The sequence below is a fragment of the Hyla sarda genome, chromosome 8 (genome assembly GCF_029499605.1).
Source record: "Hyla sarda isolate aHylSar1 chromosome 8, aHylSar1.hap1, whole genome shotgun sequence".
Taxonomy (NCBI): Eukaryota; Metazoa; Chordata; class Amphibia; order Anura; family Hylidae; genus Hyla; species Hyla sarda.
This window is the reverse complement of record NC_079196.1, coordinates 159,466,590-159,490,268: the sequence shown is the minus strand read 5'-3', so window position 1 is coordinate 159,490,268 and position 23,679 is coordinate 159,466,590. Positions and strand designations below refer to the sequence as shown.

General features: G+C 45.3%; 2 protein-coding genes across 6 annotated transcripts in view; one reads left to right on the top strand and one right to left on the bottom strand.

Annotated features, from left to right (window-relative positions):
* Positions 1 to 19,297, bottom strand: part of ABCC1 (ATP binding cassette subfamily C member 1) — a 222,725-nt gene extending 203,428 nt beyond the window's left edge. For both annotated transcript variants that reach the window (XM_056536365.1, XM_056536367.1), the window contains exon 1: positions 19,182 to 19,297. In XM_056536365.1, coding sequence (XP_056392340.1) covers positions 19,182 to 19,232 — 51 coding nt within the window. In that variant the 5' untranslated portion in view covers positions 19,233 to 19,297. The remainder of the gene's footprint in view (positions 1 to 19,181) is intronic.
* CEP20 (centrosomal protein 20) overlaps positions 1 to 23,679 on the top strand; it is a 79,720-nt gene that overhangs the window by 21,878 nt on the left and 34,163 nt on the right. For 2 of the 4 annotated variants that reach the window (XM_056536368.1, XM_056536369.1), the window contains exon 1: positions 19,231 to 19,465. The exons of 1 other annotated variant lie outside the window; for it this stretch is intronic. In XM_056536368.1, coding sequence (XP_056392343.1) covers positions 19,231 to 19,465 — 235 coding nt within the window. Of the gene's footprint in view, positions 1 to 19,181; positions 19,466 to 23,679 lie in introns of those variants that run through there. One more of the 4 variants, XM_056536370.1, reaches the window with a different exon arrangement.

Here is a 23,679-nt window from a genome sequence, read left to right as displayed (position 1 = left end):
AGAAACACTGATCTAAGATGTAGTAACACGCACTTTTCCCAAGTATGCCTTTAGGGTCGGGTCACAACCAGCGCATCTGCAGCGTATTTCACGCTGCGGATGCGCTGCCAACAGGCACAGAGCGACTGCAGAGTGAGCTCCCTGCTGCGGCTGGGTAGCTCTGTGTGTCTGCTCGTGAGCAACCACACAGAGCTGACTGCAGCAGGGAGCTCACTCGGCCTTCGCTCTGTGAATACGCTGCTGATGCGCTGTGTGTGCCTCTACCCTAAGGGCCATGCTGTATTCTGATGTGTATCTGCTGTGTATTTTCCTACTCATTAAAGTCAATGGATGACATAATCAGCTGTAGAAAATACGCAGCAAAATATGCAGAAAAATACTGCACATGTGACCCTATCCTTACACATCATTTTGTTAATGCAGCTTAATATAGTTAAAGTGAGCAACACCAGTTTGGTGTCATAATATACTTCTAGTCAGCACTGGTGTAATGTATAGTCACTGAGCAGTGGCTGTTGGCTTTTGTGACAAATGACGCCCCTCAGGTTGCATCAGATGTTCCCTTCAAGTCAGAATTACTGTCTAAACCCACCATGCTGTCTTTCTTACTGTACATATTGCAGAATGTAACAAAGCCTCTGCAGCACTTGAGGTAGAGGGATATCCTGAGCTATTACTTTGAGGAAAATGCTTTGCCATAATAGCATGGATTAGAATATAAGAACTTCTGAGTTGTAGCATAAACTCCTTTAAACAGCATCATTGGAAGGCTCAGCAGACTCTCCTCACACTGTAGCTAAAGTGGTGTACTGAAGGGATTTTTCATCTGTAGTGTATGTGCGCCAAATTTAACAAATTCATGCGACTTGTTGATAACTTTGTCACACATACACCACCTCTAAAACTGTAAAAACAGTGTAGGCAAACAGTGTACAGTGGTCCCTCAAGTTACAATATTACCGCATTTTCCAGCGTATAAGACGACCCCCAACCTTTACAGTTAAAATATAGAGTTTGGGATATACTTGCCGTATAAGACTACCCCTCTACTGCTATACGGTTCCCCCACACTAGGTAGGCAGCATAGTTCTTCCACACTAGGTAGGCAGCATAGTTTTCCCACACTAGGTAGACAGCATAGTTCTCCCACACTAGGTAGGCAGCATAGTTCTCCCACACTAGGTAGGCAGCATAGTTCCCTCACATTAGGTTGTCAGCATAGTTCCCCCACATTAGGTTGTCAGCATAGTTCCCCCACATTAGGTAGTCAGCATAGTTCCCCCACATTAGGTAGTCAGCATAGTTCCCCCCCCCCTATTAGGTTGTCAACATAGTTCCCCACATTAGGTTGTCAGCATAGTTCCCCCACATTAGGTTGTCAGCATAGTTCTCCCCACATTAGGTTGTCAGCATAGTTCCCCCACATTAGGTTGGAAGCATAGTTCCCCCACATTAGGTTGGCAGTATTGTTCCCCCCACATTAGGTTGTCAGCATAGTTCCCCCACATTAGGTTCTTAGCACCAAAATGTCATCCAAAAATAGGAAAAAGTTGGAATAAAACAAAAATAAGTAGATTGCTAATGTAGATAAAGCAAGTCCTTACATATACAAGTAAGAAAGAGCTGCTGGGAGCTGTAAATCACTGTCTATGTAGAGGATAGGAGCTTCTTCAGGGTCCTGTACAGTACACACAATGTCCTAAAAAAGTAAAATGGAGCTGCCCTTACTTAGTGCCCAAAGGATCAGCTAACCCTGGCATAAGTAAAGAGTAGCACAGAACATGTAATACCCCCCTGTACTTTAACCCCTTAAGGACTCAGGGTTTTTCAGTTTTTGCACTTTCGTTTTTTCCTCCTTACCTTTTAAAAATCATAACCCTTTCAATTTTCCACCTAAAAATCCATATTATGGCTTATTTTTTGCGTCGCCAATTCTACTTTGCAGTGACATTAGTCATTTTACCCAAAAATGCACGGCGAAACGGAAAAAAATCGTGCGACAAAATCGAAGAAAAAACGCAATTTTTAAACTTTTGGGGGCTTCCGTTTCTACGCAGTGCATATTTCGGTAAAAATTACAGCTTATCATTATTCTGTAGGTCCATACGGTTAAAATGATACCCTACTTATATAGGTTTGATTTTGTCGCACTTCTGGAAAAAATCACAACTACATGCAGGAAAATGTATACGTTTAAAAATTTCATCTTCTGACCCCTATAACTTTTTTATTTTTCCACTTACAGGGCGGTATGAGGACTCATTTTTTGCGCCGTGATCTGAAGTTTTTATCGGTATGATTTTTGTTTTGATCAGACTTTTTGATCACTTTTTATTCATTTTTTAATGGTATAAAAAGTGACCAAAAATGCGCTTTTTTTGACTTTGGAATTTTTTTGCGCTTACGCCATTGACCGTGCGGTTTAATTAATGATATATTTTTATAGTTCGGACATTTACGCACGCGGCGATACCACATATGTTTATTTATTTTTTTTTTTTACACTGTTTTATTTTTTTTATGGGAAAAGGGGGGTGATTCAAACTTTTATTAGGGAAGGGGTTAAATGACCTTTATTAACACTTTAAAAAAAAAAATTTTTTGCAGTGCTATAGGTCCCATAGGGACCTATAACACTGCACACACTGATCTTTTACACAGATCACAGGCGTGTATTAACACGCCTGTGATCAGTGTTTTCGGCGCTTGACTGCTCCTGCCTGGATCTCAGGCACGGAGCAGTCATTTGCCGATCGGACACCGAGGAGGCAGGTAGGGGCCCTTCCGGTGTCCTGTCAGCTGTTCGGGACGTCGTGATTTCACCGCAGCGGTCCCGAACAGCCCGAATGAGCAGCCGGGTCACTTTCACTTTAGAAGAGGTGGTCAGCTTTGACCGCCGCTTCTAAAGGGTTAATACCGCACATCGCCGCGATCGGCGATGTGTGGTATTAGCTGCGGGTCCCGGCCGTTGATGAGCGCCGGGACCGACGCGATATGATGCGGGATCGTGGCGCGATCCCGCTTCATATCGCGGGAGTCGGCGCACGACGTAAATATACGTCCTGCGTCATTAAGGGGTTAAGGAGGCGCTACCAGACAGCCAGTCAGTGCATATGCTTCAATAATACAAATGTTTTACCAGTGAAATGCCCATTCTGATTGATCAGTTCTTTCAGCCATTGACACATTTCACAGATCTGGACTGTCTGTAGCATTGTATGTTGAGTCTGATTTCCTTATATGAAGGACACACCAGAGCCCGCACACCAATGCCAAGGTTTCTCAAAGTGGCGCGGGACCTACGCTAATCCTACCTGTGCTTGACTGTCCTCATGTTTTGTACTCCAAAGATGCAGTTTTTGTTACTTTTTTTTCTTAAAGAGAAACAAACAGCTAGATCACCCGCACTAAACAGAATATACTGGGTTATAGTGCTGATGAATAGCTGTAAAAAGAGGGGTTACCTTTTTACATTTAGTATTTCCAGAGTTTTGCCTGTTTACATGTCTGTAGCTATTGCGCTCATGTGCGCAATGGAGGCAGGGATCCGGCTTGCTGACCTCCCCTGCCTCCTCCATATTCCCTGCCCAGCCCGCCCCTCTCATAAATATGCTAATTAATTAACTATCCTTGCAGGTGTAGCGAGGCAGCGTCACCTGCGCTCTGCTCAGAGACCAGAGTGCTCACCCCAACCAGCAGAATAGTAAATACATTTATTATATTTGAGAGGACCAGACAGTGAATATAGGGGAGGTACGGGCAGAACCCTGGAATTATTTCATGTAAAAAAATTTAATGGGCACTGTCATGAAAACAAAAAATTGATATGTTGTAGTACTTAAGTACTACAACATATCTCTAATATAGTTTAATTAAAAAAAGTGATTTTAAAACAGTTTAAAATCACTTTTAAATTCGGCCACTAGGGGTCGCCCTCCTAGTGGGCGAATGCATTCAGCAGTGACGTCACTAATGAATTAGTTGAAGCCTGGCAACGAGTCGAAATTCAATCACTGCTGTGCTCGCTCCCGCCTGTCAATCAGACAGGCGGGAGCGAGCGCTTTGAAGGAAGAGGACGCGCGCAGGCTCGGGGACAAGGTAAAGTATTATGTTCACTGTATTATGTATATATATTCAAGTATTATGTATACTATTCACCAATACAGTATGACTCCAGTTTCCCCACTACAACTCCCAGCATGCCCTGGGAGTTGTAGTGGGGAAGCCTGGAGGGACACTGAATAGGTGAACTGAGGGGGAGTGGGTTGAGCGGAGCGGCGGGGCCGGGGGGGGGGGGGTTGTGGGCTGCGCGGCGGGGAGGGGGTACTCTGGGTGAACTAAGGGGGAGGGGGAGTGAGTTGAGCGGCTCGACGGGGCCGGGGGGGGGGGGGGGGGACAGTTGCGGGCTGCGCGGCGGAGAGCGGTATGTGCTCCGGTGTTCACCTATACAGTATGCCTCCAGTTGTTTCCCCACTACAACTCCCAGCATGCCTTGACAGCCAATAGATTTCAGGGCAAGCTGGGAGTTGCAGTGAGGAAACAGCTGGAGGCACCCTGTATAGGTGAACTACGGGCTGGGGATGTCTGCCTGGTAGTGAGCACACTGCCAGGCAGACAAAAAAGCATTTTTAATATGTAAAAAAAAAAAAAAAATGAAAGGCAGGGAGGGGGTTAGGGATAGATAGGTAATAGGCAGGGACAACAACAAAAAAAGTGATGGTGGGAACTACCCTTTAAGTAACTCCTCTTTTTACAGCTATTAACCTGCACTATAACTGAGTATATTGGGTTTAGTGCACGTGAACTAGCGGTCAGTTTCTCTTTAACCCCTTAAAGGGGTACTCTGACCCTAGACATCTTATCTAAGATATAAGATTATATAAGATGTATGATCGCGGGGCTCCCGCCACTGGGAACACCCACGATCTCTCCTGCAGCACCCCCTGCTCCATGGAGCAAACTTTGATCCGTGTCTGATAAGGGGCAATACAGGGGCCGTAGTATCGCGATGTCAAGGCCCCGTCCCCTCGTGACATCACGGTCCGCCCCCTCAATACAAGTCTATGGGAGTGGGCTTGACGGCCACCACGCCTCCTCCCATAGACTTGCATTGAGGGGGTAGGCCGTGACATCACGAGGGGATAGGGCTGTAATGTCACAATACTTCAGCCACTGTATCGCCCATCATCAGGCCCCTACGATCAGACACCCGTGATCAGACATCTTATCCCCTATCCTTTGGATAGGGGATAAGATGTCTAGGGGCGGAGTACCCCTTTAAGGACAGCCTATTTTGGCCTTACAGGGTTACGCCTCTCCCCAGCGTCTGGAACTTTGAGTTTCGAACGCTGTGTGCGGGCTTCCGTGTTCACGCCCGTACCCTCATGACGTCACACCCCGTCATATGACCTCATGTCCCGCCCCCTCAATGCAAGTCTAGACTTTCATTGAGGGGCAGGCTGTGATGTCACGAAGGGGCGGGCGTGAACACGGAAGCCCGCACACAGCGTTCGAAACTCAATGTTCCAGACACTGGGGAGAGGAGTAACCCTTTAAGGACCAGGCCAATTTTATTGTTGCATTTTTGTTTTTTCCTCCTCGCCTTCTAAAATCCATAACTCTTTTATATTTCCATCCAGAGACCCATATAGGGCTTGTTTTTTGTGCAACCAATTGTACTGAGGAAATTTAACTGAAGACTGCAATTTAGGAAACTTTGGAGGATTTTATTTTCACGCTGTAGACTTTACAGTAATGCTAAGTTTCCACTTGGTTTTTTCTCTGGCAGTGTTTGGAAAACTGCCACTGCAGTTTTTCTGCCAAAGTCAGAAGTGGATCCATAAGGGAGGAGAAGTGTCAGTCCTTCCTTTATTTGTCTTGTTCCTTTTAAATACACTTCTGGCTTTGGCTCAAAAACTGCAGTGGCAGATATCCAAAAACTGCCAGAAAAAAAACCAAGTGGAAACTTAGCCTAAAAATTACATGTTTTCTTTATTCTGTGGGTCAATACGATTAAAATGATACCCATGGTTACATGCTTTTCTATTTTTGTACTGCTTTAAAAAAATCTCAAACTTATGTTTACAAAATAAGTTATGTTTAAAATCGCCCTATTTTGATCACCTCTAACTTTTCCATTTTTCCATATACAGGGCTGTATGAGGGCTCATTTTTTGTGCCATGCCATGTATTTTTTTAGTGACACTCTTGGATACCTATGACTTTTTAATCGCTTTTTATTATTTGGTTTTTGGGAATGTGATGTGATTAACCCCTTGGGGGCCGAGCCCATTTTGACCCTAAGGACCAGAGCATTTTTTGCAATTCTGACCACTGTCACTTTAAGCATTAATAACTCTGGGATGCTTATACTTATGAATTTGATTCAGAGATTGTTTTTTCGTGACACATTCTACTTTAAGTAAGTGGTAAATTTTCGTTGATACTTGCTTAATTTCTTGGTGAAAAATTCCAACATTTCATGAAAAATTTGAAAATTTAGCATTTTTATAACTTTGAAGCTCTCAGCTTGTAAGGAAAATAGACATACCAAATAAATTAAATATTGATTCACATATACAATATGTCTACTTTATGCTGGCATCATAAAGTCGACATGTTTTAACTTTTTGAAGACATCAGAGGGCTTCAAAGCTCAGCAGAAATTTTCCAATTTTTCAAGTAATTTTCAAAATCGGAATTTTTCAGGGACCAGTTCAGTTTTGAAGTGAATTTGAGGGTCTTTATGCTAGAAACACCCCATAATGGACCCCTAAATGAAAACTGCACCCCTCACCTTTTTTCAAAATGACATTCAGAAAGTTTGTTAACCCTTTAGGTGTTTTACAGGAATAGCCGCAAAGTGGAGGTGAAAATTCTAAATCTTCATTTTTTTATACTAACATGTTCTTGTTGACCCATATTTTTTATTTTTACAAGGTTTCCACTTGGTTTTTTTCTGGCAGTTTTTGGAAAACTGCCACTGCAGTTTTTGAGTCAAAGCCAGAAGTGTATTCAAAAGGAATAGGACATATAAAGGAAGGACTTAGACTTTTCCTCCCTTACGGATCCACTTCTGACTTTGGCTCAAAAACTGCAGTGGCAGTTTTCCAAAAACTGCCAGAAAAAAAACCAAGTGGAAACCTAGCCTCAAAGGAGAAAAAGCCCCTCAAAATATGTAACCCAATTTCTCTCGAATAAGGAAATACCTCATATGTGTATGTCAAGTGCTCTGTGGGTGCACTAGAGGGCTCAGAAGAGAAGGAGTGACAATGGAATTTTGGAGAGCGAATTTTGCTGAATTGGTTTTTGGGGGGCATGTCACATTTAGGAAGCTCCTATGGTGCCACAACAGCGAAAAACACTCCACATGGTATACTATTTGGGAAACTACACCATTCAAGGAACATAACAAGTGGTACAGGGAGCCTTAACATCCCACAGGTGTTTGACAAATTTTCAATAAAGTTTGAAGTGGAAATTAAAATTTTTATTTTTTTCACTAAAATGCTGATGTTACCCCAAATTTTTCATTTTCACAAGGGGTAATAGGTGAAAATGTCCCCCAAAACTTGAAACACCATTTCTCTTGAGTAAGGTAATATATCATATGTGGATGTAAAGTGCTCTGTGGGTGCACTACAATGCTCAGAAGGGAAGGAACGGCATTGGGCTTTTGGAAAGCGAATTTTGCTAAAATCGTTTTTGCGGGGAATTTACATTTAGGAAGCCCCCATCGTGCCAGAACAGCGAAAAACACCCCACATGGCACAGTATTTGGGAAACCACACCCCTCAAGGAACGTAACAAGGGGTGCAGTGAGCATATACACCCCACTGGCATTTGACAGATCTTTGTAACAGTGGGCTGTGCAAATGAAAAAATTACATTCTTCATTTTCACGGACCACTGTTTCAAAAATCTGTCAGTCACCTGTAGGGTGTTACAGCTCACTATACCCCTTGTTACGTTCCGTGAGGGGTGTATTTTCCACAATGGGGTCACATGTGGGCATTTATTTATTTTGCGTTTATGTCAGAACTGCTGTAACCAGCAGCCACCCCTGTGCAAATCACCAGTTTAAGCCTCAAATATACATGGCACGCTCTCACTCTTGAGCCTTGTTGTGTGCCCGCAGAGCATTTTACGTCCACATATGGGGTATTTCCGAACTTGGGAGAAACTGCGTTACAATTTTATTTCCTTTTACCTTTTATGAAAATGAAAAGAATGGGGCAACACTAGCATGTTGGAGTAAATATATATATATATTTTTTACAATAACATGCTGGTGTAGACCCCAACTTTACCTTTTCATAAGGGGTAAAAGGAGAAAAAGCCCTAAATGTGTGGCCCTAAACTGTTGCCTTGAAATACGACAGGTCTCTGAAGTGAGAGAGCGCCATGCGCATTTGAGGCCTAAATTAGGGATTTTCATAGGGGGTCTACCCGGATGCAAGCGTTTCACTTGCCTCCTCCACCAAAAATACTGTACGTCAGTTTTCCCCAAACAGGGTGCCTCCAGCTGTTGCAAAACTCACAACATGTCTGGACAGTCAATGGCTGTCCGACAATACTGGGAGTCGTTATTTTGCAACAGCTGGAGGCTCCGTTTTGGAAAAACTGACGTACATGACATTATTTATTGGGGGGTGACAGTGTAAGGTGTAGTGTATATGTAGTGTTTTACTTGTGGTGTCCCGGTACAGGACTTGGTCCTGTCCGTTTGTCTGTAGTCCCCTCAGCCAGAGTCCCTCCATGTTAGTGTAGCTCTCCTGGAGGGCTCAACCCTAGTCGCCTCTTAATGCTGTGTATTTAATGTATATATTTATACATTTAATATAGTATATCTATGTATAGGACCTTAGAGGTCATGTTCCTTTAAATAATTGTGTTATGTTAATGTTCAAGGACTTTTGGGTCATGTGACATGCCCATAGTTCCTTGGGTCAGGACTGACAGGTTTGCAGAACCAATGAGCTTTGTCCCGCCCTCTTAATATATAAGGGGCTGCTGCAACTAAATCTATCTCTTCTTGCTGAACTCAAAAGCAGTAACATCTCTTTCCATGCTCTCTTAGTTCCTGGCACTTAAAGAAAGCACATCTATATCATCTGCATTGATTCAAGCTAGGCCTGAAGCCTAAATCTTCCGCAGCCACAAAACCGTGGGTTAACCAGCTCAAAACTACAAATCCTGTGTGACTACTGCAACTCCAAAATGCCCTAAATTCAGTAGCACAGTGGCTAGCAGGCTAGCAAACCTAAGCTCATTAACCTCAGAAGTCCCAGCAAACCTGTGAGGAGTCTGTGCCACGGTTCTCTGCTAAAAGACTGTTATGTTACCTGCAGTTGCATAAAATATACAGTAAAGTTTATTCCGGTTTTCATCAACTTCTGCTGTGGACATTCATTTATTCCTCCCTATCGTTTATGGGACGTTTGGCGGTAGGATTATTGCATTGAGGAAACCGCATCCTGGCGTCACGACAATTAAGGGTTAATCCTATACCCTATACTACCACTCCGCAACACCCCAGACACCATCACCCCTCCAGGCTACCACATAGCTTTTTGGCATCACGAACAGGATTACAGGTGTGTGCCTACAGCTATTCAGCCACCATTACTGAAGCAATAGTACTCCCCTTATTAAGAACTGTGTTAAAGACTGTGACTTATGAATAGTGTGAAGTTTTCGCATGCCGCAAATATATATGCGCACAAAAGTGCACGGGACTGTGCTATTGATACTGTGTGTGAATGGTGTGCAAGAAAAATAAGAGGGGAGGTGAAGATTTGTTCGCTGCAGAGATGTGTAAAGTGCGCGGCGAAGGTATGCTGCGATCCTCTGGTCCATTCATCCCTAAAGGGGTTAACTACTTGCCTGAGAAGCATGCAACGAAATCCCGCGCTGCTCCACGACCCGCCCCTGGGCGTGGACACCAGGTACATGTGTCGCAGCCGAAGGGGAACTCTGATTCATCGCTGGTGTTCGCCGGGGGACCGGAAGTCGGGGCTGCACCGATGATGTCCTTCCGGCCGGCAGCCATTTTGGTGGAGACTCACATAAAAGGAGCACTGCAGCGCGACCTCTTCAGTCTGCACAGGAAAGCAAGGAGTACAGACATGGTGGAGCACAGTGCTACACGTGAGAGTCACAAGATGGTGCCTGAACAGCGAAAAGTTGCCGCGGCCGCAGCTTTTTCAAGACTTGGCCGATCGCTTGTAGCTGTTGTCTATCAGAACCGAGGGGGACCTACGATGTACCTCCGCTGCCTGAGGACGACGAGTGGCCGGCTACCCCGAAAGGGGAATCAACAGGGACATCCAAGACGGCATCGCCGGTGAGACTGTCCCCTAACCACTGGACATGGGGGTCCTGGGCTGAGATCCCAATAGAGGAATCTGACGTGAGTATGCCGGCGGAAGCCGCTTTTTCCTCCTCCTATAGCCCCGAGCCAGAGATCCCCTTGTCCAAGGTCACCCTGCCGAGTGCATGTGGCGCTCACCCCCTCTGCCAAAATGGGTGTTCGGAGACGAACTGGAGTTGATCCAGTATATGTGGGAACACGGTCTTCCTGGTCCTGGGAAGTCCCGTCCACCTGTCCCCACAGCTCAGAGAGAGAGGGCCCGCAGGGAGGCTGAAACTGCTGCAATTTTGGAGAAGCTGAGAGCCCAGTACAGGGAGCATTATGGACCAAAGAATCTCCCCTATGAAGAATCCCAAGTCTTGGCCATCTGCTAATCCCAAGTCTTGGCCATCTGCAGCGGAAGAAACATTCTCTCGGTTGAAGTCGGCTTTTGCCACTGCACCTGTCCTGAGGAGACCTGACCCTGACAAGCCCATCTTCCTCTAGGTGGATGCCTCTTCTGCAGGGGCCGGACCAGTCTAAAACCACAAATCCTCCAAGGGCAAAACGGTGACCTGCGGATTCTTCTCGAAAACATTTTCTCCTGCTGAGAGGAACTATACAATCGGAGATCATGAGCTCTTAGCCATTAAGCTCTCCCTGGAAGAATGGCGTCACCTGTTAGAAGGGTCAGCTCATGCTGTCAATATCTATAAAGACCATAAAAATCTTCTCTATTTAAAGTCCGCAGAACGTCTGAACCCCCGGCAGGCCAGATGGTCACTTTTCTTTTCCCTGTTTTCCCAGGAATTCGAAAGTCTATTTTGCTCATATCCCGTGATGTTGCTGACTTTGTCCGTTCCTGCATAGCGCCCATGACAAAAGCCGGCGGGTCTTTTACTGCCTCTGCCCGTCCCTGAGTGTCCTTGGACCCACATAGCCATGGACTTCATCGCTGATCTGCCGTCCTCCTCCAGTTGCACAGTCATTTGGGTGGTCGTAGATTGATTCTCAATTTTTATTTCACTGCCTGGACTTCCCTCGGGTTCCTCAGTTGGCGGATTAATTTCTCCAACATATTTTCCGCCTGCATGATCTACCGCTTCACATCGTCTCTGACAGAGGGGTTCAGTTCATCTTCAAATTTTGGCGGGTCCTCTGTTCTCGCATCATCATATCACCCACAAACCAACGGCCAGGTAGAGCAGTTGAACCAAATTCTTGGGGAGTATCTTCGCCATTTAGTTTCTGCCCGGCAGGACAATTAGTCCAAACTGTTATCTTGGGCGGAGTTCTCCTACAACCATCGAGATTCCGAGTCTACAAGAACCTCTCCGTTCTTTGTTGTCTATGGTCGCCATCCTCATCCTCCTCTTCCTCTACCTGCCTCTTCTGGAGTACCAGCAGTTGATGTTCTGGTTCGGGTCTTCCAAGCCATTTGGTAGATTACTCGGCACTCTTTAGCTCTCGCCTCCTCCTGCAAGTCCCAGGCAGACAAGAAAATGAGGTAATCACCATTTTCTTCTCCAGGGGACAAGGTTTGGCTATCTGCAAATTATGTTCATCTGAAGCAACCATCTTACAAACTGGTAGAAAGATAATACCTTGGTAATGCACATGGGTGAATGTGATCAAAACAATGGAAGCTCAGTCCATATTCAGACACATATTAGACAGAAGAAAATCACAGATCAATTTTTGCGTTTAGAAAAAACTTATTTTTAGTAGCAGCCTTCAGGCCAAAAATTCAAGAAATACAAATAATAGTCACCCCAAGTGCTCACTGATATCCGCGACAGTCCATCAAAACTCCGTTCAGTCTTCATCCTTTCTCGGGCATGTGTAGTTTGTGAGAGGAAGGAAGGTTCTCTGATCTCCACATGCCCGAGAAAGGGTGAAGACTGAACGGAGTTTTGATGGACTGTCGCAGATATCAGTGAGCACTTGGGGTGACTATTATTTGTATTTCTTGAATTTTTGGCCTGAAGGCTGCTACTAAAAAGAAGTTTTTTCTAAATGCAAAAATTGGTCTGTAATTTTCTTCTGTCGAATATGTATCTTACAAACTGGGTCCGCAGTTCTTGGGTCCTTTCAAAGTCTTGCGACAATTTAACCCGGTTTCTTACAAACTCCATCTGCCTCCCTCCCTTCGCATTCCGAACTCTTTCCATGTCTCCCTCCTTAAGCCATTGGTCCTCAACCGATTCTCCCCGAAAAATGGCGTTTTTACTCCTGTAACCGGTGCTTCTGATGTTTTTGAAGTGAAGTAACACCTGTTCCGTCCCCCGGTGCCGGCAGCGACGCTGTCCGCACCTCGAGATGCAGTCGCAGACACACCCTGCCTCGCTCCTGCTTCCTCTGTATGCTGGCACACACGTGTCCGCTTCCTAGGGCGCACATGCACCGGCTCTCAGAAATTGAAAGGGCCAGTACGCCCTTAATTGGTTTTGCTAATTATTGACATTATAAGGGCCAGCACTTCCTCTATTGCCTTGCCGGATCTTTGTGCCATCATTGCCTTAGAGAAAGCTTTCATTTGTGTCTTGCCTTGCCGTGTATCTGACCTTTGCTACGTTTCCTGACCTTGCTCCTGTGCCGCCTGCCTTCTGACCTCTTGCTTCGTGACCTGACCTTGCTACAGTGCCGGCAGTCCTGACCTCCTGCCTGTCCTGACTACGAGTTGTCTCATCCTTCCCGTGCCATGTTACACCTCGGCAGCCTGTGTGGACGAGTCGTATCAGAGGTAGCGACCTGGGTGCCGCCTGCTGACTCCTTAGACTCCGCTCCCTTGTACGGCCCACGTCATCATCCACACAGGTACAGTGGATCCACTTCACCTCAGCTGTAACATCTTTATGAACCCTGTGCATTTCTAAGTCCCTGTATGGACCTCGTGCATTTCTGCTTCCCTGTAGGAGCCCCGTGCATTTTTCTCCCTGTATGAACCCTGTGCATTTCTGCTTCCATGTATGAGCCCTGTGCATTTGTTTCCCTGTATGAACCCTGTGCATTTCTGCTTCCATGTATGAGCCCTGTGCATTTGTTTACCTGTATGAACCCCGTGCATTTCTGCTTTCATGTATGAACCCCGTGCATTTCTGCTTCCCTGTATGAGCCCCGTGCATTTCTGCTTTCATGTATGAACCCCGTGCATTTCTGCTTCCCTGTATGAGCCCCGTGCATTTCTGCTTCCCTGTATGAACTCCGTGCATCTCTGCTTCCCTGTATGAACCCCGTGCATTTCTGCTTCCCTGTATGAGCCCCATGCATTTCTGTTTCCCTGTATGAACCCCGTGCATTTCTACATCCCTGTATGAACGCTGACATAGAAATGCACAGGGTTCATATAGTACTGCTCATGCCAGCGTTCATTGTACACGACATAGAAATACACAGGTTTCATGCAGTGATGTTCATGCCTTGTACAAACCCCAAGCATTTCTATGTCCTCTTTATGGGGCTAATAAACACTCCATGAAAAAAACAAAAAAACAGCACGTGCAGTTTATCCTTCCGCTTGCAGCCCGAGGAAACCTGCATTATACACAGCACACTAAGAACAATCAGCCCTATACACCGCATAGAGATCATCCCCATCTGTGAAGTATGTCTCCCCCCCCCCCCCCTTCACACATAGAGATCATCCCCAGCTTTAATTTCCAGCCCCTGCAGTTTACACATCCCCAGCCCCTGCAGTTTACACATCCCCAGCCCGTGCACTTTGCCATCCTCCTGTTCAGAGAACACAGGCAGAGCTCAGGGAGGGGAGATGAGGGAGACGTCTACCTCCTTTCTCCTCTGCTCTGTGTTCTTTCTCCTATGCAGACCTGCATCCTCCAAAGGCAGAGCAGGGGGAGGGGAGATGAGGGAGGCATGTACATCCTCTCTCCCCCCTGCTCTGCCTTCGCTCTGCTCTCCCCCCAGCTCTAGCTTTGGAAATCTTCGGTAAGCTAAGGGGAGGGACGGAAGCAAGTCTGTATGGGGCGCAGATTTGCACCTCACACCGGTGAATGCCATTGTTGTTCACCCAGATAACAGCGCTATGTGCTGCCCTGACATGTTTGTACGGCAGTGTTTCCCAACCTTTTAAAAAAAAGTTTTTTCCTCCGAAGTTGACTTTAAAAAAAAGGGAATAAAAGTCTGCAATGCACATCTATTTATCTGTGGGTATGTAGATACAGTAACTCCCAAATGACATCTTCTAAAATCTGCGTCATTCCCTTCTCCTCTCCATCTGGTCCGGGCCATCATGACGATTTCTTCCAGCCACAATACCTCTCCCTTAAAACGGCAAAACAAACCTATTAGGCTCCGCACTTTTCAAGTATCAGCCTCCAGATTCCACTTTTACAAATGAGGAGGAATAGAGGGGCATATAGGTATAAAGGGGTAACAGAGGGGTGCAGAAAGGTGTACATGGGTGACAGAGGGGTGTAAATGGGTGACAGGTGGGTGTACATGGGTGACAGATGGTTGTTGGGGTTGTAGAGGAGTGTACATGGGTGACGAGGGGTGTTGGGGATGTACATGGGTGACGAGGGGTGTTGGGGGTGTACATGGGTGAAAGAGGGGTCTAGAAGAGTGTACATGGGTAACGGGGTCATAGGGGGTGAAAGAGGGGTGGATAGGAGTGACAAGGTGGTAACAGTGGGGTGGACAGGGTAACAAAGGGACAGAGGGGTAAATAGTGGGGGTTGGACATTGGTGATAGGGGGGTAGATTGGGGGTGGTCAGAGGTGTGGTGAACATGGGTGACAGGGACCGACAAGGTTGACACGGATGACAGCAAAGTGGAAAAGGGTAAAAGGGGGTAACAGAGGGGTGTTGAACATGGGTGACGGGCCGACAAGGTGGACATGGATGACAGGAAAGTGGAAAAGGGTGAAAGGGGGTAACAGACGGGTGACAAAGGGGGTGGACAGGGGTGACAGAATTAAGATGAACTGAGATGTCCTTCTGCAGGGGGCCAGGAAGAATCGGTGGCCAAGCTGAACCAGGCCTGGAAGATAATCCGGGGGGCCGGGAACATAGTCCGGGGGGGCCGGCTGTAACATAGTATGGGGGGCCGGCGGGAACATAGTCCAGGGGTCGACACACCATTCCCTGCATTTATCCCCTTCCCGGCCTGTGACTCACGGCGCTGCATTGGGGAGGGGGACGCTGTGTGTGCGCAGTGCCCACGTACACGCAATGCACACGCAGGCTTCCCTTCCCCTCTGCGCCGTTGTGATTCACAGGTGCGCAGACCGGGGCTGGAGATTTAAAAAAATAAATAAAATGTTGGAGCCCGCGGAACCCCTGACAGTTCTCAAAGAAACACAGAGAGGGGGTAACAGAGGGGTGTTGAACATGGGTGACGGGCCGACAAGGTGGACATGGATGACAGGAAAGTGGAAAAGGGTGAAAGGGGGTAACAGACGGGTGACAAAGGGGGTGGACAGGGGTGACAGAATTAAGATGAACTGAGATGTCCTTCTGCAGGGGGCCAGGAAGAATCGGTGGCCAAGCTGAACCAGGCCTGGAAGATAATCCGGGGGGCCGGGAACATAGTCCGGGGGGGCCGGCTGTAACATAGTATGGGGGGCCGGCGGGAACATAGTCCAGGGGTCGACACACCATTCCCTGCATTTATCCCCTTCCCGGCCTGTGACTCACGGCGCTGCATTGGGGAGGGGGACGCTGTGTGTGCGCAGTGCCCACGTACACGCAATGCACACGCAGGCTTCCCTTCCCCTCTGCGCCGTTTTGATTCACAGGTGCGCAGACCGGGGCTGGAGATTTAAAAAAATAAATAAAATGTTGGAGCCCGCGGAACCCCTGACAGTTCTCAAAGAAACACAGAGAATCTGGGGAACCCCGGTTGGGAATCACTGTTGTACGATAAAATGTAGTAGGACGTACGGGTCATTTAACAACTGAGCTCATACGTCATGTACAAGTTGTGCACTCGTGCTGGCAGATGGCTTTCTCTGCTCTAGTTACCATGGCTACAGCCCGGCAATGTATATACCTCCATAACTAGCATCTCCCTAAATTTCTCACCTGGAAGAAGATCTCATTGGTGGTCCATGACACTTCTGCTCCTATTGTCTTCACCTAAATATTCTATGTTATCAACTGGTGGAGTATTTCTAGGACAGTGTTTCCCAACCAGTGTGCCTCCCGCTGTTGCAAAACTACAACTTCCAGCATGCTCGTACAGCCTTTAGCTGTCCAGGCATGCTGGGAGTTGTAGTTTTGCAACAGCTGGAGGCTCACTGGTTGAGAAGCACTGTTTTAATATTTGCCATCCCGTTATGATTGGTGGGCTGCGACCTCTTGAGAATAAAGGGGCTGCAGCCAAAACCAGGAGGAAACCAGAAGCATTATAATAGAAGGATTTACATCTGCCATGTTTTGGTTCCTTTCCTGGATTTGGAATACATAAATATGACAGATACACTGTCATGTCAAAGTGGCCTGGGAAGGAGCTGCTTCATATTAAACTATGTTCACACGGCGTTTGAGCAGACATTCCGTAGACCAAACATGCGGCGCTAGGACAGGTTCGGAAATGGACATCACCATAAATGGCATTGCATTTTCCAGTGGATTTGGATTCCATACAAAGAATTGACATGTTGGACTTTTCTCGGCAGATGTTTCTGCCTAGGAAATTCTGCAGTGTGCACCGTTTAGCAGAATCCTATAGAAAACAATGAGATTATGCAATGAGACTATTTTTGCATTTTTGTTTTTTTCCTCCTCGCCTTCTAAAATCCATAACTCTTTTATATTTCCATCCACAGACCCATATAGGGCTTGTTTTGTGTGCAACCAATTGTACTTTGTAATGACATCACTCATTTTCCCATAAAATGTACAGCTAACCCAAATAATTATTAATTGTGTGAGGAAATTTAAACAAAAACTGCAATTTAGGAAATTTTGGAGAATTTTGTTTTCACGCTGTACACTTTACGGTAAAAATTACATGTTTTCTTTATTCTGTGGGTCAATACGATTAAAATGATACCCAATCTCAATCTCAAACTTATGATGATACCCAATACCCAATCTCAAACTTATTTTTACAAAATAAGTTATGTTTAAAATCACCCTATTTTGACCACCTCTAACTTTTCAATTTTTCCGTATACAGGGCTGTATGAGGGCTCATTTTTGCGCCATGACATATTTTTTTTAGTGCCACTTTTGCATACCTATGACTTTTTAATCGCTTTTCATAAATTTTTTGGGGGAATGTGATGTGATTAAAAAGCAGCAATTTTGGCCTTTTTTTTAATGCCCTTCACTGTATGGGATCATTAACATGATATTTTGATAGATCGGAAATTTACACACATGGTGATACCAAATATGTTTAATAATTATTATTTTTTACCTTTTTTTTTTTTTTAAATAGGGAAAAAGGGTGATTTAGATTAGTATTGGGGCAGGGGCTTTTTCACTTTTTTTTCTACTTTTTTTTACCTTTATTTTTAACTCTCTATCTATAACAATAATTAGATTGCTAATACTGTTCAGTGCCATGCATAGGCATAGCACTGATCAGCATTAAAGGCAATCTTTTTCTCTGGTCTTCTGGAAGGCAGATCAGAGCAGAAGACCCGGGAGAGCGGCAGAGGCAGGTGAGGGACCTCTGGCCGCCATCTTGGCTGATCTGATCCCGGCCTCAGATGCTGTGATCTATATTGATCGTGGCATCTGAGGGGTTAATGGAGGACATCAGCGCGATCGCTGATGTTTGCCATTACTGGCGGGTCTCTGGCTGCTGATAGCAACCGGGACTTACCGTGCATGACGCAAGCACCGCTCTGGTGCTCGTGTCATGTACAGGACGTAAATGTACGTCCTGTTGCGCGAAGTACCAGTGCATCGGGATGTACATTTACGTCCATTGTTGTTAAGGGTACATTCCCACGTGCTGTATTTTGCTGCGTATTTGCTGCTGCATATTTTCTTTCCCATTGAAGTCAATGGGAAGCAAAATCTGCTGCTTATTTTGCTATCCATTGACTTCAATGGGTATGAAAATATGAAGCAGCAAATAGGTAGCTAAATATGGCACATGGAAACATACCCTATAGCAGTGGTCTTCAACCTGCAGACCTCCAGATGTTGCAAAACTACAACTCCCAGCATGCCCGGACAGCCAACTGCCCTATAGCATTTTAACTCCTGCGCATCTTTTTCATGAAATTCATTTATGTTACTAAAGGATTTCTACTGAAGAATTGGGTGGGAAAATGCCAGAAAAAATGCCAATTTGTAATCCACTAGGTAGGTCTGAGGATTCATATTTCCCTATTGACTTCCAGGTATCTAGAGATGAGCGAACTTACAGTAAATTCGATTCGTCACGAACTTCTCGGCTCGGCAGTTGATGACTTTTCCTGCATAAATTAGTTCAGCTTTCCGGTGCTCCCGTGGGCTGGAAAAGGTGGATACAGTCCTAGGAGACTCTTTCCTAGGACTGTATCCACCTTTTCCAGCCCACCGGAGCACCGGAAAGCTGAACTAATTTATGCAGGAAAAGTCAGCAACCGCCGAGCCGAGAAGTTCGTGACAAATTGAATTTACTGTAAGTTCGCTCATCTCTACAGGTATCATCCGCTGCAGCGTTTTTGGCCCATAAAAACGACATACGGCAAAGATGGCGTATTTTTTTTAAGACTTCTTTTTTAGACGTTTTTATTTTATTTTTTACAAAAATGACAAGTATATTCCCAGCCTAGTCACAGGATTGTATACACCAGAAGCAAATACATTCAGAAGTAAACCCATGTCTATGGCTAGCTTTATGCCTTGCTGAATGTGGACTATTCACCTGTATGATCCCTAAAGTTTCTCCCAAACGAGAGAATAGCTCACAGAGCATGTACTGTACGGTGCTTCCTGCTGACCAGTCCTTCCATAGGCTTCCAGTGAGCTCTACAAAAATGGCTGCCTCCTTGCCTGCAGGTCACAGTTATTTCCATAACAGTTGTCGCTCTAGTGTTTGTCTTATAGAGGCAGAAGCGCGCTTGCGCAGTGGAGTGGCGGTTGGTGTGACTTCCAGGACAATTTATTCTCCAGTGAACGTCATGGCGACCGTGTCAGACCTGAAAGCCGGTGAGTGGCATTGTTGTTCACCCGGATAACAGCGCTATGTGCGGCCCCGACATGTTTGTACGGTATAATGTGGTAGGACGTACGGGACAGGGTACAAGCTGTGCGCTGGTGCTGGCAGATGGCTTACTCTAGTTACCATGGCAACAGCCCGGCCGTGTATAGACCTCCATAACTAGCATTTCCTAAAACTTCTCACCTGGGAAAAGGTCCCATTGGTGGTCCATGACACTTCTGCGCCTATTCTATATTACAAACTGGTGGGGGTGGGTGGATTTATCAAGACCTGTCCAGTTGCTGAGTTGCCCATAGCAACCAATCAGAAGGCTTCTTTAATTTTTGAAGAGGCCTGAGAAAAATGAAAGAAGCGATCTGATTGGTTGCTATGGGCAACTCAGGATCTTTTCCTCTGGACAGGTTTTGATAAATCTCCAACATGGAGTATTTCAAGGACAGTGTATTCCAACCAGTGTGCCTCCACCTGTTGCAAAACAACAACTTCCAGCATGCCCTGACAGCCTTTGGCTTGCTGGGAGTTGTAGTTCTGCAACAGCTGGAGGCACACTGGTTAACCCCTTAAGGACCAGGCCATTTTACACCTTAGGACCAGAGCGTTTTTTGCACATCTGACCACTGTCACTTTAAACATTAATAACTCTGGAATGCTTTTACTTATCATTCTGATTCCGAGATTGTTTTTTCGTGACATATTCTACTTTAACATAGTGGTAAAATTTTGAGGTAACTTGCATCCTTTCTTGGTGAAAAATCCCCAAATTTGATGAAAATTTTGAAAATGTTGCATTTTTCTAACTTTGAAGCTCTCTGCTTGTAAGGAAAATGGATATTCCAAATAATTTTTTTTTATTCACATATACAATATGTCTACTTTATGTTTGAATCATAAAATTGATGAGTTTTTACTTTTGGAAGACACCAGAGGGCTTCAAAGTTCAGCAGCAATTTTCCAATTTTTCACAAAATTTTCAAACTCACTATTTTTCATTTTTATATTAGAAATACACCACAAATGACCCCATTATAAAAACTGCACCCCCCAAAGTATTCAAAATGACATTTAGTAAGTGTTTTAACCATTTAGGTGTTTCACAGGAATAGCAGCAAAGTGAAGGAGAAAATTCACAATCTTCATTTTTTACACTCGTATGTTCTTGTAGACCCAATTTTTGAATTTTTATAAGGGGTAAAAGGAGAAAATGTATACTTATATTTGTAGCCCAATTTCTCTCGAGTTAGCACATACCTCATATGTCTATGTAAATTGTTCGGCGGGCGCAGTAGATGGCTCAGAAGCGAAGGTATCGACAAGGGGATTTTGGAGAGTATGTTTTTCACAAATGGTTTTTGGGGGGCATGTTGCATTTAGGAAGCCCCTATGGTGCCAGAACAGCAAAAAAAAAAAACCCACATGGCATACCATTTTGGAAACTAGACCCCTTGGGGAATGTAACAAAGAATAAAGTGAGCCTTAATACCCCACAGGTGTTTCACGACTTTTGCATATGTAAAAAAAAATATTTGTACAAATTTCACATTTTTGCAAGGGTTAATAGCAGAAAATACCCCCCAAAATTTGTAACCCCATCACTTCTGAGTATGGAGGTACCCCATAAGTTGGCCTGAAGTGCACTACGGGCGAACTACAATGCTCAGAAGAGGAGGAGTGATATTTGGCTTTTTGAGAGCAAATTTTGCTCGGGGGGGGGGCATGTCACATTTAGGAATCCCCTATGGTGCCAGAACAGCAAAAAAAAAACCACATGGCATACCATTTTAGAAACTAGACCCCTTGAGGAACGTAACAAGGAATAAAGTGTGCCTTAATACCCCACAGGGGCTTCACGATTTTTGCATATGTAAAAAAAAATATTTTTTTTTTCACTAAAATGTGTGTTTCCCCCCAAATGTTACATTTTTGCACGGGTTAATAGCAGAAAATACCACCCAAAATTTGTAACCCCATCTCTTCTGAGTATGGAGGTACCCCATAAGTTGACCTGAAGTGCACTAGGGGCGAACTACAATGCTCAGAAGAGGAGGAGCACCATTGAGCTTTTGGAAAGAGAATTCGTTTGGAATGGTAGTCAGGGGCCATGTGCATTTACAAAGCCCCCCCGTGGTGCCAGAACAGTGGACCCCCACATGTGACCCCATTTTGGAAACTACACCCCTCACAGAATGTAATAAGTGGTGCAGTGAGCATTTACACCCCACTGGCGTTTGACAGATCTTTGGAACAGTGGGCTGTGCAAATGGAAAATTAAATTTTTCATTTTCACGGATCACTGTTCCAAAAATCTGTCAGACACCTGTGGGGCGTAAATGCTCACTGTACCCCTTATTACATTACATGAGGGGTGTAGTTTCCAAAATCTGGTACCATGGGGGCTTTGTAAACACAAGTGGCCTTCAATTTCCGACAAATTTTCTCTTCAAAATCCCAATGGCGCTCCTTCTCTTCTGAGCATTGTAGTGCACCCATAGAGCACTTTACATCCACATATGGGGTATGTTCTTACTCAGAAGAAATGGGGTTACAAATTTTGGGGGGCTTTGTTTTATTTTCCCTTGTGAAAATTAAAAATTTAGGGTGACACCAGCATTTTAGTGAGAAATTTTTTTTTTTTCATTTTCCCATCCAACTTTAATGAAAATTTGTCAAACACCCGTGGGGTGTTCAGGCTCACTATACCCCTTGTTACGTTCCGTGAGGGGTGTCGTTTCCAAAATGGGGTCACATGTGGGTATTTATTTTTTTGGGTTTATGTCAGAACCGCTGTAAAATCAGCCACCCCTGTGCAAATCACCAATTTAGGCCTCAAATGTACATGGTGCGCTCTCACTCCTGAGCCTTGTTGTGCGTCCGCAGAACATTTTACGCCCACATATGGGGTATTTCCGTACTAAGGAGAAATTGCGTTACAAATTTTGGGGGTCTTTTTTTCCTTTTACCTCTCGTGAAAATAAAAAGTAAAGGACAACACCAGCATGTTAGTGTAAATAACTTTTTTTTTTTTACACTAACAGGCTGGTGTAGACCCTAACTTTTCTTTTTCATAAGGGGTAAAAGGGGAAAAAAAAAGCCCCCCCAAAATTAGCAGTGCAATTTCTCTTATTTTTATTGGGGGGACAGTGTAAGGGGGTGTAAATGTAGTGTTTTACCCTTTATTATGTGGTAGTGTAGTGTTTTTAGGGTACGTTCACACTGGCAGAGGTTTACAGTGAATTTACCGCTAGGAGTTTGCGCTGCGGCGAAAAATTTGCCGCAGTTCATACTTGAAGTAGTAAACTTACTGTAAACCCGCCAGTGTGAATGTACCCTGTACATTCACATGGGGGGGCAAACCTCCAACTGTTTCAAAACTACAACTCCCAACATGTACTGACAGACCGTGCATGCTGGGAGTTGTACTTTTGCAACAGCTGGAGGCACACTGGAAAACCTTCAGTTAGGTTCTGTTACCTAACTCGGTATTTTCCAACCAGTGTGCCTCCAGCTGTTGTAGATGTAGTTATGCAACAGCTGGAGGTGCACAACTACAACTCCCAGCATGCAGAGACAGCTGTTTGCTGTTTAGGCATGCTGGGAATTGCAGTTTTGCAACATCTGGAGAGCTATAGTTTAGAGACCACTGCACAGTGGTCTCCAAACTGTGGACCCCCAGATGTTGCAAAACTACAACTCCCAGCATGCCCAGACAGCAAACTGCTGTGTGGGCATGCTATCAGTTGTAGTTTTGCAAGATCTGGAGGTGCACAGTATAGAGATCACTGTGCAGTTGTCTCAAACTGTAGACCTCCAGCTGTTGAAAAACTTCAACTCCCAGCATGCCTAAACACCTCTCTGGGCATGCTGGGAGTTGTAGTTTTGCAACATCTGGAGGGTTACAGTTTAGAGACCACTATAGTGGTCTCAGACTGTAGCCCTCCAGATGTTGCTAAGTAACTCACCGGCTTCCGTCGGATCCAGGGAGCTGCGTCGCCGTCCTCTTCTTCCACCGATCGTCGCCCGCTGCCGTCGCCGTGTGGATCTTCGGCGCCGGTCCCTGTCGGTTTCCCGACGGGGGTCACTGGGTCACTATAGACCCGGAATAGCCGCAAATCGAAAGTGGGAATTCACTTGCAATTTGCGGCGATCGCTGATATGGGGGGGTCTGATGACCCCCCCTGGGCATTTGCACAGGGTGCCTGCTGAT